This window comes from Anticarsia gemmatalis, chromosome 17 (assembly GCF_050436995.1).
Source record: "Anticarsia gemmatalis isolate Benzon Research Colony breed Stoneville strain chromosome 17, ilAntGemm2 primary, whole genome shotgun sequence".
Classification (NCBI taxonomy): Eukaryota; Metazoa; Arthropoda; class Insecta; order Lepidoptera; family Erebidae; genus Anticarsia; species Anticarsia gemmatalis.
In genome coordinates this window covers 1036841-1053697 of record NC_134761.1, presented here as the reverse complement: position 1 = coordinate 1053697, position 16857 = coordinate 1036841, and the positions used below count along the sequence as shown (strand labels likewise).

General features: G+C 36.0%; 1 protein-coding gene across 3 annotated transcripts in view; it reads left to right on the top strand.

The window, feature by feature from the left end:
• Positions 1 to 1329: 1329 nt before the first annotated feature.
• LOC142979828 (uncharacterized) overlaps positions 1330 to 16857 on the top strand; it is a 34583-nt gene continuing 19055 nt past the window's right edge. Inside the window, exons 1-6 of one of the 3 annotated variants that reach the window (XM_076125017.1) lie at positions 1330 to 1470; positions 1879 to 2117; positions 6987 to 7159; positions 8731 to 8803; positions 9470 to 9632; positions 16636 to 16806. In XM_076125017.1, the coding sequence (XP_075981132.1) occupies positions 2032 to 2117; positions 6987 to 7159; positions 8731 to 8803; positions 9470 to 9632; positions 16636 to 16806 (666 nt within the window). In that variant the 5' untranslated portion in view covers positions 1330 to 1470; positions 1879 to 2031. The remainder of the gene's footprint in view (positions 1471 to 1878; positions 2118 to 6986; positions 7160 to 8730; positions 8804 to 9469; positions 9633 to 16635; positions 16807 to 16857) is intronic. The other 2 variants (XM_076125019.1, XM_076125018.1) reach the window with 2 other exon arrangements.

Here is a 16857-nt window from a genome sequence, read left to right as displayed (position 1 = left end):
AGCCCAACTATTAAGTGACAAGTTCAAGAACCATTTCATGAGTTACAGTGAATAAGTAAGGTCATTTTCATCATCAATCTTCAATTATGTTGCTTTTGTTGCCATTGCGTTATGGCATTTCAATGCTAATTACAAAAAAATAACGGGAAATTAATATAGGAAAAAGATAATAATAGATTGTTTTTAAATACATGTCTTCCTAGTAAATCTTTACGACCTAGACCCAGTTCAATGCTAGTGTGTAGTGAAGTCGACCTAGGGTGGCTAAGTTGACTAACCTATATTTTTTGGCTAAAGGACATCAAAGTTGCTGATGACCGAAATCTTTCATTTCTGAAAATATTAATGAATGCCTTAAGTAGTGCTGTTTAAATACAAGAAAACGGTCACCCATCTGATAATAAACATTGCTTTTTTTATTTAAAAATTTTACTTGCAAACCAATAACACTGATCTTAGTATTCTTGCACCGAGTTCAGGACTCAGGACAATATTCAACTCTGAAATTTAATATTAAAAAATAAGTTTAAATATTCCCTATGATAGAATAGTTGCCATAGATACTATTTGTTTTTTTTAGAATTGTGACATCATCAAACTCCAGGCTTTACCCATTTCAATCAGTTTTATTAGATAAGATGGGCGGTTGTTATTCGCACGTCACTTAGAATGTAGTAACAAGACAATTGAGTATTATGAGTTTATGACTATATCAATTAATTGTATTGCACAGCGGTCGTTGATCGACCTATTAACCCAGCCAGAAGCGCTCAACATTTTTATCTTAAATCTTAATAGTTTTTAACCCATTCGCTCACTTTTTATCAGTGATTCATAGGACAGGACAGGAAACCTGGTAAATTTATTGAGCTTGTACAGAGCTTACTGAATGTAATTACTATCCAGATAATGTATATTATTATGTAAGATAATATGATATTTTTAAAAGTGAAAATGTGTGTATATTTTAGATATCTGTGAACGTAATAATTGCACGCTCTCTCAGTCATGATACAGCTGCATAAAAATATTGTCGCATTTCATAATAAAATAGAAGAAATCTCTTATTTACAATGCCTAAATAAATCACACACATATTTCAAAACAATGCATCACTGCCGCCTACACTAATTGAATGATTAGTCGTTAACTATGCAATAAGATTTCCACTGTAATAAAGATTAATATGCATCAACATTCACATGCGACGGCGATAGCCAACAAAAAATGCAATCGCACTTTTTACCGATGAAAAGTGCAAAAATGTTGAGCACCTCTCTCGTTTTCGCGATGCGCGCCGACCTTTCGCGCATGCGTGCTGGGTGGCCGTCTAGTCTGCTTTGCGCGTACGCCAAGATGGACGTGCATGTCACTAAAACAAATATGGCGCCGGTGAAGATAAACGAATAACTGTTGTTTATCAATAAAAAATGTTTTAATTCGAACAGTGGAGTGTTAGGATATAATAAAGTGGGTCTTGTGCTAATAATATCTTGTTGCTGTGTGATTTTTTGTTGAGTTTCTGTTGTTTATCGCCGATTGCCGGTTTTAATTGACAACAAGATTGCGAGTTACGGTTTAGTTAAAATTAAACGATCGAAATTAGCATTCGTATAGCGGATGCGTTTAAATCTTATAGCTAATTACACACCTACCTAGTTACGTACCTAATCAGATAATTATGTCAGAAGCTAGATTTTCTGTTAATTATAAGATGAATCCTAGACTATCTATGAGTTTTTAGTTACAACTTGAGTAATTAACCTTTTTTGTAATCAAGTATTATTTTTTATTTATTCGTCAAATTTCAGTCGGTTACTAGGTATGCTATTGTTATTCTAACAATCTCGTCATTTTACACAAATTTGATTTTTTTAGGGGAGAAAATATAACGAAACATAAAAATTAGACAGTGTTTTTTTTTTGATAAGCAAAGGTTTTATAGTGCCATGAACCAGTAACTTTTTGATGAATCAGAACTGACTGTTTGTAATACCTTTGCTTTGTGGCAGTGTAATTAAAAAAGTAACAATGTTGTTGTTGGGCGTGTTATTCATTTTGGCGCCAGTGTACTCGCAGTTAGTGAATGTGAATGAAACAATCGGAAATGTTTACAGGTAAGTTTTTGTTTTATTTTCCTAGCTCTGATATCTATATGCTGTATGAGTATATTTTAAGCTAGATAGTTAAATACAGGTAGACTAAAAATTACGGTACCTACTGGTCTAGGTGGGTAAATACATATTGGCGCAGTGGTTTACGTATTAGCCTTGGCAACATCTCCTACTAGGTACAGTTCCAGGTTTGATGTGTTTGCTTTCGGGAAATGAATAATATACGAGACTCGCAGATTATCTCTTTCTTCTTATTCTTATCGTATGGTTAGTGGTCAGCCTAGTGTCAAAGTTGTTCAAGCCGCCCCAAGGCCTTTGACGTGGCTTAACGACTGTTATCCTTAATTGACAACAATCGGGACCGACTTTTTACGTGCCCTCCGAAGCACGGAGACGCCCTGTTCAAATACCACTATGCGGTCACCCATCTATGGGATGACCGCGCCAAGGTTTGCTTAACCCACAGATCGTTTACCAACTGGTGAGCGCAACTGGCTACGGGCGCCTCAGATTATGTCTATTTTGATTCAATAATTTTAGAGAGAGAGAGATTATCTCTAAAATTATTGAATCAATAAGTTTGCAATGTAGCTACCTGCCCGATATATTTTTCTTAGCCCAAATTAATATGTATTGATTATACTAGTACAAGATACAATTAATTCTACAAAGCTACCAAATCTAGTCAATATTTTCGGGTACAATCATAAAAATATGAATGTTTAACGTCTGTCCATATCATGGTGTCATGGAGCCATCGCTTTCCCTAAAGCAGCAACGGTTTTTAACTGAGTTAATCGATGGGCCTTCACACTGTGACATGGGCAACTGACTCCTCAACCGTTTTTTAAAAGAAAGTCTTATGTAACTCTTATGGTCGACCCCTAAAATACGTAGGTACCTAGGTAGTTCTTCAAAATCAAAGTTAAAAATTAGAAACTTTAGTCAAACTTGTCTGGTAGGAAACGGCCGATGATAGAGACCGGTGCAGAAGTTTGGAGGACACATTTGATTAACAATGGGACAGTATAGGTTATAAAAGAAAATTGAGTTGAAAGCAAAAGACACAAGACATAAAGAGAGAAATGCTTGGATCCCACAAAATAATATTAATTCCGTATAGCAATAGACCTAACTGCGACATACAGTCAAAATTCGATAGAAAATCTCTCCCCACAGATGAAGTCACGCGTAAAACTAAGTTGTTTATAAACACGGTAGTCATGTATGTTTTTTCAAACAAGATGTTCTAAGAATAAGCGACCGAGTGCGTTAATTGCCGGCTACTCGTAACTTAATGAAGCCGAGATTGTTCCGAGATACCGAGATACGGAGATAGACGCAACTGCACATTGCACTCACTTGATACTTGCTCGTGGGAAAATGTTCAGGCTATTTATAATATAATTTAATCAAGCCTAGTACCTACCTATCTACCTAGTCAGAATAGAGTTAGAACGTAAACTTGGTAGGTACCTTCTACTAGTACTGCTTAATTGGTGGTCAAACTAAATCATTACTTTGAGTCCAATATGAGCGATTTTTTATGCAGCATTTAATTTAACCCAATTTTGATCGGACCCCTAATCTGTGTACCAGATAGGATAGAAATTGTCTATGGGGCCGCACACATAGACCACAATAGCTATCCCAAATTGTGTAGGTGGGTATAACTATAGAGTTATCGTACTTAGCAATCCAGTTAAGTCTTTTAAATCTTCCAAAAAATATTTGCTTTATTATCCCATCATGGCATGGGACATCTATACCATCTTTCCTAAAACCTTCCATCTCGGTCAACTACAGCCATGTTTTTCGCTATGCGTCTGCCGACCACCCAAAAGAAAACAAGCAAACTAAACTAAAAATCGTTTTACAAAATATTACTTAATTTTACAATACGGCCTGAGGGTAACATCAAAAATCAATCAAAATCATTAACAACACCATAAACGCTCACACCATACTCGTGCTATAAAACGATTACCAGTGAGGGGAGAAAACTGCCATAAACCAAGTTTGGAAAGCCAATCAGTCAACGTATTGCAACTTTCGCTCAACCAATTAAACGATATAACATCACTAAATGTTGCTGTTAAGTAACTTTTTTGCTGTCGAACCTTAGATGGGTGGCCGTGTCAGTAACCCATCTTTGTAAGAGATAACTTTGTGGTAAAGTTGATTTTTGGAAAAAACAGAAGTTACAAAATGTCTTACGAAATATAAAACGGCTCTGTTAAAGCTGTATGAACTAAAACTCGTGTTCTTGGGACGTCTTAGGAGATTACTGAAAGTTATCAAATTACATAAAATACTGGCTATCGATATATCTGCCATTCTTGCTAACCTGATTATTCTTCAGAAAATTTTACCCATATCACCAGTACATTCACTGGAATGTAAATAATTTCTATGGTCCCCTGTTTTTTCTCGAAGCATAAACGTGCCTTCCGAAACACCGAGGAACTCGATATGTACAAGATGGTCACCTATCCACAGAAAAACCTCGGCAAGCGTAGCTTAACCTTAGAGATCGATCCGCACGGCTGTTAACTAAGCCACGAGTTCCTCAAAACAGAAGATATGTATATAATAATAAATAATATCCAATACTTATCGATATTAACATCACATCAAAACATTAACTCATGGTATTCAATACTTAATGTGGTCACAAGGCCAACCTGACCTTGATTTTTTATTAAAGGAAACATCCGCTCAATTGATCTCATCTTTTTGTTCTAACGCGTAATTATACCCTATAATGTATTGAATCGTGACGAGACGCTGAGTGTAGGCTTGTTTGTGCGTACCGATCTCGGGAAATGATGGCCCGTTGGCATGTGTTTTTTGTAAGGTTTAGTTATGTTCGGTAATTGTTGTATTATGTTGTCTGTTTTGTAAGTTATAGCTATGAATTAACTTAATAGTTTCTATACTTACACAGAATGTTTCCATGGAAATGGATACAAAATATAATTGAACCTCTGTCCATTATTTACCTTCGTGGCGCAGTGGTTAAAGTCGTGGTGCCGCTACCTTTGCGTCGGGAGGTTTCGGGTTTGATTTCCATACGGAATAATTATTTGTGCGATCTACAAATAGTTTTTCGGTCGTTCGTATACGTCGTTTGTATGTTTGTTAAAAGTTCCCGCGCAATTCATAGTGCGGGAGATGTCATTTTAAAAATAAAGTAGATAAAATAATAAATCATGCAACTTTATACAGGTACGACTGACTATCACTACACGCTATTATCGTTCTCGACTGATAAATACTCTAAGGTACCATGCCTTTTTCCCGAGGGAACTAACATGTTCAAAAACATTCTAACAAAAAGATTCATTGTCTAAGAATGTTGCTGTATTATACTTTATTATAAAACTTCAGGAAGTGTATTCACTGAAAGACATAGACAAAGAGTTTTCCTTACCATTCTTTCGCTTTATTTTATCAATACTGGTCCTAGCCGACTAAACGTCGACCTAGTCTAAACTAAATAAATGATTCAATACAATAATATCATTCAGTCTGTGATGTTATGTCTGGTTACTTTGTTATAATATTTACATCATTGATGAAGCAATTTTATGCATCAGTTATAGCATCATTGCATACGTAATGAAAATCTTACAGTGGGTACGTTTGATCAAATAATAAATAATAATATTTTTGATGCTAGCCACAGGGCTCTATAAATAGGTTGCCAAATAAAGATTAAATGTGCTAAGGTTTATGAAGGTGTTTGATACTGTTTAACGAAAATACAAGTATACATTTAGTCCTAGATAGACAATAGATTAGATGACTGTCAGATAGATAGGTAAATTGAACAAGGGTTGAAACAGAGTTGTATCGGATGTGAACCGGAGTGTTAGATGTTTGATGTGTGATTCAAAAACATTAATCGAAGCAGATAATATGTTACATGTGAGCCGCATGCATATAAGGAGACTTTCAAGCGAATTCTTAGTTCCAGATTGCTTATTAACAGCGTTTTACAGACCCTGAAACGTAAATTCTAAAGGAAAATCCGCAGTTATGTTGATGCGGATCAAAGTTCCGTTAATACCGTAGTTTGGGCTTATATCCGAATTAACATAATTTACAACGGCAGATCGGTCCTTGTTGATGAAATCGCAACTAAAATAGAAACGAATAAGAAACTTTGAACGAGTGTAAAGGCTAGTGAGGGTTGCTACAGAATATACACTTCTGGGACTAATTAGGAAGAAGAAAACGCAACATACGTCATATTTTTTACTATAATTATGAATTCTACAAACAAAGTTAAGTTGTATGAGCGGTCTCGTCTAATTACAGTAATTAGTGCTAATTACATGATCACGTTGAGATTTAATCCGTGATACTAACTTGTTCTAGCTTCAGACATCTGTCGAAACACTGAGGATTTCATTAAAACTGTTTCTGAATTTAGATAGATAGGCGTGAAAAATACTGTTTGTTGGTCTGTAACGTTCTCACGGCTAACCACTAAATTGATTTTGATGATTTGTTTTACTGATGATACCTTCCTAATTGAAAATTCGGTATCAAACGCAAATTATTGTCAAAGTCAACTCCTGTACTAAATGACACACGATCGGAGCCGCGTAGGACAGCTAGTTTTTTCGTTTGAAATTAAATGAAGATTTTAAAGGTAAGCACGTAGTCCTCAGCATAGCATACCTATTCGCTGCGTTTTCTGAAATGTGAACAGAGTCAGTGAAATCAAAATGTTTTGTAATTTTTAGCCCCATTCAGTCCAATTTTAGTGTATAAATCCCCGTGCCAAGTTTACCTGAAAACTACCGTTACTAACAAAAGACTGAAAAACTAAATTCGAATTAACCTTCAACATTTCTCTTGCAGCAACCCATGTACGGACAAGAACCATTTAGTCCTAGCTCCTGGGGTCCTCACAGCTGGTGGAACAAACAGAGCATGCGTGTCGAGGTTCCACCCTGAAGGAGCTGCGCGTTTACTGCTGACACTGTTCACTGAGGACCGGCAGACCACTACGGCTTCTAGGGATCTGCCTCCAGGTAATACTTAGGTTTTTTAGCTCTACTTCTTACTGAAATAATGAGACGAACTCTACAATATGACATCACGCCAGTTATATAAAATACACTCACGTTTAGTAATTCCAATTTCCAGTTAACGGCCACCTTACCTAGCTCCAGGCTACTATTCGATTACAACTACTATTTCTAATATAAATCAGAAAAGACTAGCAATTGGATTCACTACCAACCGCGATACAAATATCCTACAGGCTATCTAATTAGAGCTTTAATAAAATGCATATTAGACTATCTGAAGTATTAATTGTATATCTTTTGCTAGTATTTAGCTAAATTATGCAAAAACTAACATGTTTTTATTATTACGTAGTGATTTTGTCATGGGCCCTCAGCTTGACGCCTAGATACCAGGAAAATCCTGTTGCTAAACACCACAATTTATCATTGTTTATTTTTTGTTATGAACACTTGGACACTTATTGAGACAAAATAACCGATATGCCATCCTTTTAAGGACCGTGTACATGTTTAATAAAGTGCAAACCGTCCGTGTAAGGTTTGCCGATAGCTTGATGACGTCATTTTTTAGTTGATGGTACGAATGTAAGAAGAGTCTGGTCTCGCTATCGGCAAGTATTATTGAAACGACTAATGAGTATGTATTTACGTAGGTGTAGTGAGTAATTCTTTTGTTTGTCACTTTAACAACTAAACTAACAAATAGTTTAGTTGTTAAAGTGTATCGAATTGATTGGTTTGATGGACATTTCTTTTGTTAAGTAGATATGCTCATCAGACTACAGAGGTACTTACTTAATTTTTTTAATAGGGTGGTAGAAATAGAGACAGATAAAACAATATTTTTTAACCTATGTACCTCTGCTGGGCTAGGGTCTCTTCCCAAAAGAGTGAGAAGATAGTCCACTGCTCTTGCTCTGGCAAAATGCGCGTTATGATTACCAAAATAATATACGCTATTCTTATCCATACTAATATTATAAATGCGAAAGTAACTCTGTCTGTCTGTCTGTCTGTCTGCTACTCAATCACGCCTAAACTACTGAATCAATTTGCATGAAATTTGGTATGGAGATATTTTGATACCCGAGAAAGGACATAGGCTACTTTTTACCACGGGAAAATGACGCATTTCCCGGGAAAATTCAGGTGACGAGCGAAGTCGCGAATAATCAACATTATAATGACATTGAATTAACAAATTCCGTTGTCATGGCAACTGTTTTAATGACGGATATGCCTTAGCGCGACTTCGTTATATTATGAGAAATAAATAATTTTAAGAATATTTTTCGTGAAAAAAAAGCATATTTTATATCATCACGCTACGACCAATAGGAACAGAGTAACAGTAAAAAGTGTTACAAAAACGTGAAAAATTCTGACCCATTCTTTCTTATTGGACGCAAGCGAAGTTGCGCGGGTCAGCTAGTGTATGATATTTGCTAAAGTATCTGTCCGTTACACTTTCTCAGCTAAATCACTAAACCGATTTCTATGAAGTTTACAATGAAGATAGTAAAAGACACGGTTTCTGTGATGAAGTAATTTTATTGTATGTCTTTCTGCAGGTGATGGTGGATGTTTAGACATCAATGTACCCCAAGTGCCGAACTCTAAAGCTGACCTTATCGTCAACATCAGGTAACATCGTAACTGATGGATTCTTTTATTTTGTTATCTAGTTTTATCTTATACTCACATGTATAAAATAATTGCTTCTATCTTCAAGCGACTCTCTCTCTTCTCTTCTCTCTTACTATTACTCTATAAAAGTAAATTATTTGGTTAATTATGGCATAGATATATTGACTGGCGACTGCCTCCGTGGCGCAGTGGTTAAGGTCGCCACGCCGATACCACTGCAATGCGAGGTCGTCGGTTCGATTCCCACACGGAGCAATTATTTGTGCAATCCACAAATAATTGTTTCGGGTCTGGTTGTGTTTTTTGTCCGTTGTTTGTATGTTTGTAAAAGTCCCCGCGACACAAGAGCAATTCTTAGTGCGGGAGTTGTCTTTAAAAAAAAAGACAAGTAAACAAGCTACAACACCATAGACCTTTCCCATGGCTTAACGACTGTTGCCTCAACGACAATCAGGAACGACTTTTTAAGAACCTTTCGAAGCATGTATACGCTTTGTTCAAATAAAATACCCCTAATCGGCCATCCATCTGGGAAATAACCCACAGACCTTATGTCAGCCGGTGAGCGCAATTGCCTATGAGCGCCTCTATTGAGTACTAACAGGACACAATTGAATTGATCACTTAATTGGTAGTAAACTCTTTACCATGGCTGTGTCCCAGGTACACGGAAGCCCAATGCGTGTGGGAGCGTCGTCTTCCCCTCCGCGTGTCGAGCGGGCGCGTGCTCGTCGTGCAGACGGAACGTGCGCGCTACCGGCCCGGGGAGACCGTGCGCGCGCGCGTGCTCGCACTCAAGCCCGACCTCGCGCCTTCTCATGGAGTGGTGAGTCTGAACTGATTATCCATAAATACATACATACATACATATATACAAGAATACATACATATATCGAAACATACATACATACTTACATACATACATACTGACGTCAGACGTACATGCATACATAATGTCACGCCTATTTTGCCAGCAGATGTATGAAGATGTGTATGAGATACAATCACATTTCGTCTTTCACAATAATACTCCCATGTAAAAGGGGGTGAGCCTATTGCCATATATGTCGCACACGTTGCCAAACTCCGGACATTTTGTCTGCAGTGGGAATAATACCAGAGACCTACGTGATCAGCAGTCGTTTACAATATTTTTTTACCTTTACTTCCTTATTAATAGATATTGTAAATGCGTAAGTTCGTGATTATGTTTGTTACTCTTTTACCACTTAACCGCTAGACAGGTATCGGTAAAATTTTAGCTAGGAGATAGTAGAAGACCTGTCATACAAAGGTTTTTCTAAAATCAATTGTTCATATTAGTACAGCAACATCTTGTTATCTGTCGTATCTTAAAGAATCTTTATACAATATCTACGGGCTAAGGAATTAATTCTTGGCTACTACCTGAGTTATAAAACAAGCTTCTTAAGTGTATCTAGCGCATCCAGTTAGACCGGTAACATCTACTAACCCTAGAATAATCCAGTAACAAGATATTTTTCAAACCACCACTACGTTTTACCATAAGAATACCATCCTTTAATTTTGGTAAAAAAACTTTAATTTGGAAAATTTGTTAAGGCTTACTATTCTTCTTCTATGTGCAATATTCCAATAGCAAGATGTTTTTCAAACCAGAACTACTTTTTTCCATAAGAATATCCTTTAATTTTGTTAAAGAAAAAAATAGGAAAATCTGTTAAAGTTTACTATTGCTTTTTAAATGTAGTCAAGATCTTTTATGGGCCTTTTTTGATCTAATATGAACACTGGGATGGCAAACGTCAACTACCACCTTGGTGACTGTCTTGAAGAAGGCAGATAGAAATTAAACAAAAAATCTTGACAAACAAAGACAAACCTTTATAAAATATCTCTATTTTATCAAACGAAATCTGTTGCTTCCTATTTACATTATAAACATAGAAAATGTATTCGGAACGCTAATAAATTAGCTGATACTGTAAAAAATACAAAGATGAATCTGCAGAATGTATCATAAATAACACTACTGACCCACTTTTAATTGAAACGTATGCAGAACTTGTTTGCGTTCGCCACATAACGTTCACATTACCGTTTACTTATGAATAACTTTATGTTATAAGTTAATAAATTAGTATTGAATGGCTAGACAGACTTATTTTACATAATAATATATGCGTCTACACCCCTTACCCCCGGTTTCTGAATGCATTTAGCGGTAGTTTATCTATTCATAAGCGTTCTTTTTATATGAGCTTAAACTCTATTGAATAGTTAAACTACCGCTAAATGTACCTCGGACGCGGGGGATAGAAAAATATCTTCAAAATTATATCTTTAAGAGCTGCATCTAGTAACTAAAGTATATAATTATTATGAAAAAAAAATGGTCAAGTGCGAATCCGTTTTGGACTCCTAGAAACTAGCTAACCCACACGATTTTGTTTGCGTTCATTTCATTTTTCTGTCTGATGCCTTCGCATATAGAAGTTTGTTCAATTAATTTTTTTATTTACGAGTTAGTTACTGCGTTTGTGGCGTCGGGTCGTGGGTTCGATTCGATTTGTGCGATCAACAACTAATTGACAATTGTTTCTGGTTGCACTTTGTGTCCGTTGTATTAATGTTTGTAAAAGTCCCCGCGATACAGGAGCAATTCTTAGAGCGGAAATCGTCTCTTTAAGAAGAAAAAAAATCCCTTGATGGTATTATGTCTAATTCAATATTTTCCTAACAATTTATAAGTCTAAATGCAGAACTCCTAAGTCATTCGACGGCAGTTATAATCGCCAAAGTATACCAGTACAGTAGTCTCATATGTAAAACTCGTTTGCACGCCCAGTGTCGGTTGTTACAGGATTTCTCTCCACATCGCTATAATATGTGTATTTTGTTTTACTTTCATTCATTTTGTACATTTCTTTAATGGCGTTTTGACATTTATTAAAGTGAAATTATTTGCTGTTATTATTGATATTAATAAAAGTATTTTGTGAAAGTGGTTTTTAAGGTGTCAATGAATTTTGAAATTAATGGCCACTGCTATTTTTTTTTATTTTATTATAGCATAAAAGATGCATTTGTATACTTTTTATGCCCAGTTTTTTGATGCCTAATTATCTGTAACGTAGTTGAAATGGATCGTTCCTAGTCTGTTTTTTTTTCTGCCTTCTGCCGTATCCCTTATCGAAAGTTCTATCGTGTCTTCGATTATTCTTTGTATTAAATTTTAATAAGAATAATAATCTGAACCCCCATTTCACCACTTTTAAATAAGAAGAGATTGGCTTGTCATGTGGAATCCGCGATGACTGTTGTTATTTTTCTACACTTACTGCCATTTTATCAATCGAACTAATTCGTTAAACTAAACATAACTGTCTCAGTGTCACTACAGTATTATTCACTAGCAATGCAATGTATACTTTGAAAATTGTTCGGTAGTTAATACACGAACTAACCAAGTCCACATCATTATGAAATTAATAAAGGCATTAAATACGACTATTCCGGTATGACAGGCCCTATTTACGAAACATTACCGTCTGTAAGTGAATTCCTGTATAATTATTTAGATAGTATCCAAATCGAGGTCTTCGGCTATTCACTTGTTTCACAATCAAATAGCCACGAAAGGGACTAATGCAAGTAGTGCGGAGGTATGTAGTTGATCTGCGTGCAATGCGTACAGTTCTAGAACGAATTAACTTACGTTGCTAGTACAATATTCGTTTCAACGAACTTATGGGTGTTTTTTTAATAATATTTCAGTTGAAAAAATATTATCTACCTAATATTACTATATTGCGAAAGTCTAACAGTGAAATAAAAAAATAATAATATAGTATAATTGTCAAGTATGTATTTTAGTTGGTAAGCCTGAACAAATAAGTAAATAAAAAATCATAGAGATAAATAAAGACCTCGAAGTTTTTTTAAAAATTAATCCCCATGCAGCTATGGCGAAAAACATTTATCCCGTGTACAAATAAAGCCCATGGTGTTGTATAATGATGATAAATAAAAAAAAAATTAAATATCAGAATATTGATTCCCAGAATAAATATTGAAAATTTTTTGGCTATTGAAAGAGTGGCCGTGAGTTTCTTGCTACCTCTTCTCATAAGGCTTTCCCTCCCTTTCCGTGCCAACGAGTATCGTAACGAGACTAACTACTATCATAAGTGTCAATATTTGATCTAAATGAATAAATGATTTGATTTTGAAAAATAAATGGTAAATAAAGACGGAAAGAAATATAGAAAACAATTCATATACGAGCGGATCCGGTTATTTCTCAGTTTCAGTTATAATACAAGTAGCTAACTTGCAGAACGTGCTAAAATCTAGGCCACCCACCATTCCCACGTATTTCAATACAACAGACCATCGTTTTCATTTTCAAATAAACCACGGACCATGACTGCACAATATTGTACCTTTACACTACTTTACAATCAATCATGATTCATTCATCAGATTGTACAGTTAGTGATAACATCGCGAGACCGGCTGGCACCGTAACACACATCGTTAATATAAACTGTTACCCTTTTATTCATAAACACACTATAAACCTATTTTAGTTAAAAAGCTACTATAATATGTTTTCTCCTTATCATTTCGCTAAGGAGTGAAAGAAACAAAACACTTTATAAGCCTTTCATAACTTCATTTATTTTATGAATAAGAGGGTTAGCCAGTATGATTGCCTCAACGCAGTGACTTAGGTCGCCACGCCAATACCATTGCGTCGGGAGGTCGTGGTTTCGATTCCTACAAGGAGTAATTATTTGTGCGATCCACAAGTAATTGTTTCGGGTCTGGTCGTGCTTTGTGTCCGTTGTTTGCATGTTTGTAACCACGGAGTATGGGTTCACAATATTGTAACTTTACGCTACTTTACAATCAATCATCATTCATTCATCAGATTGTACAGTTAGTGATAACATCGCGAGACCGGCTGGCACCGTAACACACATCGTTACTATAAACTGTTACCCTCTTATTCATACTATAAACCTATTTCAGTTAAAATTTATTTTTATCATTTCGCTAAGGAGTGAAAGAAACAAAGCACTTTATAAGCCTTTCATAACTTCATTTATTTTTAAGAATAAGAGGGTTAGCCAATATGATTGCCTCAATGGCGCAGTGGCTTAGGTCGCCACGCCAATACCATTGCGTCGGGAAATCGTGGGTTCGATTCCCAAACGGAGCAACTATTTGTGCGATCCACAAATAATTGTTTCAGGTCTGGTCGTGCTTTGTATCCGTTGTTTTTTTGTAACCACGGAGCACGGCTTCACAATATTGTAACTTTACACTACTTTACAATCAATCATCATTCATTCATCTGATTGTACAGTTAATGATAATATCGCGAGGCCGGCTGGCACCGTAACACACATCGTTACTATTAACTGTTAGCCAATATATTGGCGATATTATTGTATGTAGCATTATTGAAATTTTCATAACCGTTTTGTGCGATCTTTTATCTTTTTTAAGGTAGCTGTCACGCGATTTTGCTTGTATATATTTAATTAATTAAAAAGTTGTCCCCAATTGGTCTACGTCTATGGGAAAAGGCGAGTTATTATTTATTTTTTTTGTATTCAACTCCTGCACTAAGATTTGCTTTTGTCACGGGGACTTTTACTAACGTATATACAAAGTACTTACAACTTTATTTGTTCCGTGTGGGAATCGAACCCACTACCTCTCGACGCACAGGTAGTGAGCCAATAGGCTCGCCCCATTCTACATGGGACAATGTTAGTGACGAAACACGGGGGTATGTTATAAGTAAACGTGTGCTTACACCTTTGACTATGACAGGCGTGATGTTATGTAGGTATTTATGGACTTATGCAACGAAATTTAATGGTAAAACTTACCTACTAATAAACTGAATTATTTAATAACACTACATAAATATACATAAGTACATAATAATAGTAATTCATGATAGTGAATGAAGATCAAGTTCAAAGCCCTTTCGACCGCCGTTGTTCATTATATCATCAACATAATAGCATTCATTCGTATAAATGTCCATCTTATTCAACAGTATCGTTATTATGGACATTTTATTTATTATAGATTGTTGTTAAAACTGATTAATGTAATGGAGTCTACAGCATAAAATTAAAATATGTACTTCCATATCTTGGACTTCTAATTAGATTAGAGTAGCAGATTCAAAATCAAGCCCCAAAACATAACGACTGAAATGCTTAATTTTTGGCATTATTTAAATTTGAGTAATGTTTTTGCATTCGAAATCAAAATCACTGCTTACCCAGACATTCACTTTTTTTTAGTTTAGTTCATCAACAATCATACAAAAAACGTGCCATATTTTTCTTCGGCTTTATCAAAAGAAATCCATATTTACTTACGAAAGTACACACTTTCTCCGTACAATACTTAAAAAGTTAAAGTATTGAGTGGCTTTATATCAATATTTACTTAAAACCTACTTAACACTGAGAACAGTGTCATTGGGTTAAGGATGTAACGGTAAAGCGAAGCTTTTTTGTTATGCCTTTTTTTGAGGATTTTGTGGCTTTACACGTGAGGTCGTGACTTCGTGAGTGACCAGAGCTGTAAGGTTTTATTTAGGTCAAATTTTTGAACTTTCTGAGTACTTTATAGAAGCGGAAGTCTTACATTGGAAGCGGGATAGCAGTATAGATAATGTCATGACCTGATTCCAAGAGAAAAATCGTGAGGATGCCGTGCCTTTTTTTCATGGTTAATGCCTTAAGCATACACCTGAGCCCTGGGTGGAGTGCAGGGTTATTGGTATCTACTCTCCCACCAGAAGGGCGGACATACCCACTCAACCGCCACGTGTGTCCTCACGACCACGGGATAACTGCCGAAGACTAATTTATGGTTCCCTTGCAAAAGGTGCGTGATGCATTGCTTGCCTCAGAGTTATAAGTTAACTGTTCTTGATGGGATGCTAACAATCTATACAAACTACCTAACGCAGACTTGGCTAGCGTGGCAGATTCAAGCTTTTACCTCTCCGGCATTGCAAACAAAGACCCTCACCGGGCACTGGGATTGCAAACAGGTTTGTTTTTAGTTATCAAAGCATCTAGTCAGAAAAGATATTTAAAATGCGTTGGAACCAACAATCATGTACTTAGCCACACCTGCAGTTACACATAGGACGCTTATGATCAATGGCTTTCAATTAGTCATTGGCCATATAGCTATACATCCCTTTAGTCATTTATCCTTGTCAAGTCGATCACCTGTATTCAGTCACTACTGTAGGTAAATGAATGAAACACCACACCTTCGCGTGGGTGCAACCTTTATCAACTAAATCATTCAGCTACAAAGAGATCTGTTATTTTGATTCTTATCTGACCATTGATTGAATGAAATTAATTAATTATAGTTGTGTTTTATCTTAATCAAAGTGCATCAAATTAATTAATGTTGGGGTAAATTAATTGAATAATGTGCAGAATTTAAGCTAACAATTAAGAAAGTATTGGTTGTGTACAGTACAAAGGACCAATCTTTTAATTTTTGTCATTGAAAAGGTCAGTTACCCGATTTGTTATTGATGCGACGAATACGCGCGAATTTCTTTAGCATTTTGTAAATTAAAAGTATAATGGATTAGACGAAACTACTTAGATTAAAAAAAAACTTTCTGTACCTGAAATATCTTTACCCACAAAAGGTCTCATGTAGTTCAAACTTTTTGATTGCAAAAAAATATCCCGACACATTTAAGGAAGAATAATATTGGAAAATCTTAAGTACCCTTCAGAATGATTGGACTCTACTTACTAGCCTTTTGTCTTTTCCAGATCGAAGAAGCATGGCTAGAAGGACCTCGCGGCGCGTGGGAAGGTACCCGCGTGACGCAATGGTTGCGAGTACCTACAAGACTCGGGTTAGCACAGCTGCAGTACCAGTTGGATGACCGGGCACCGCCTGGCAAGTGGACGCTTAGGGCTAGACTGGGAGATGGATCACAGGTTCGTAAAAGATTGTTGACCGGACGAATCCCAGACAGACAAATCTTTAAT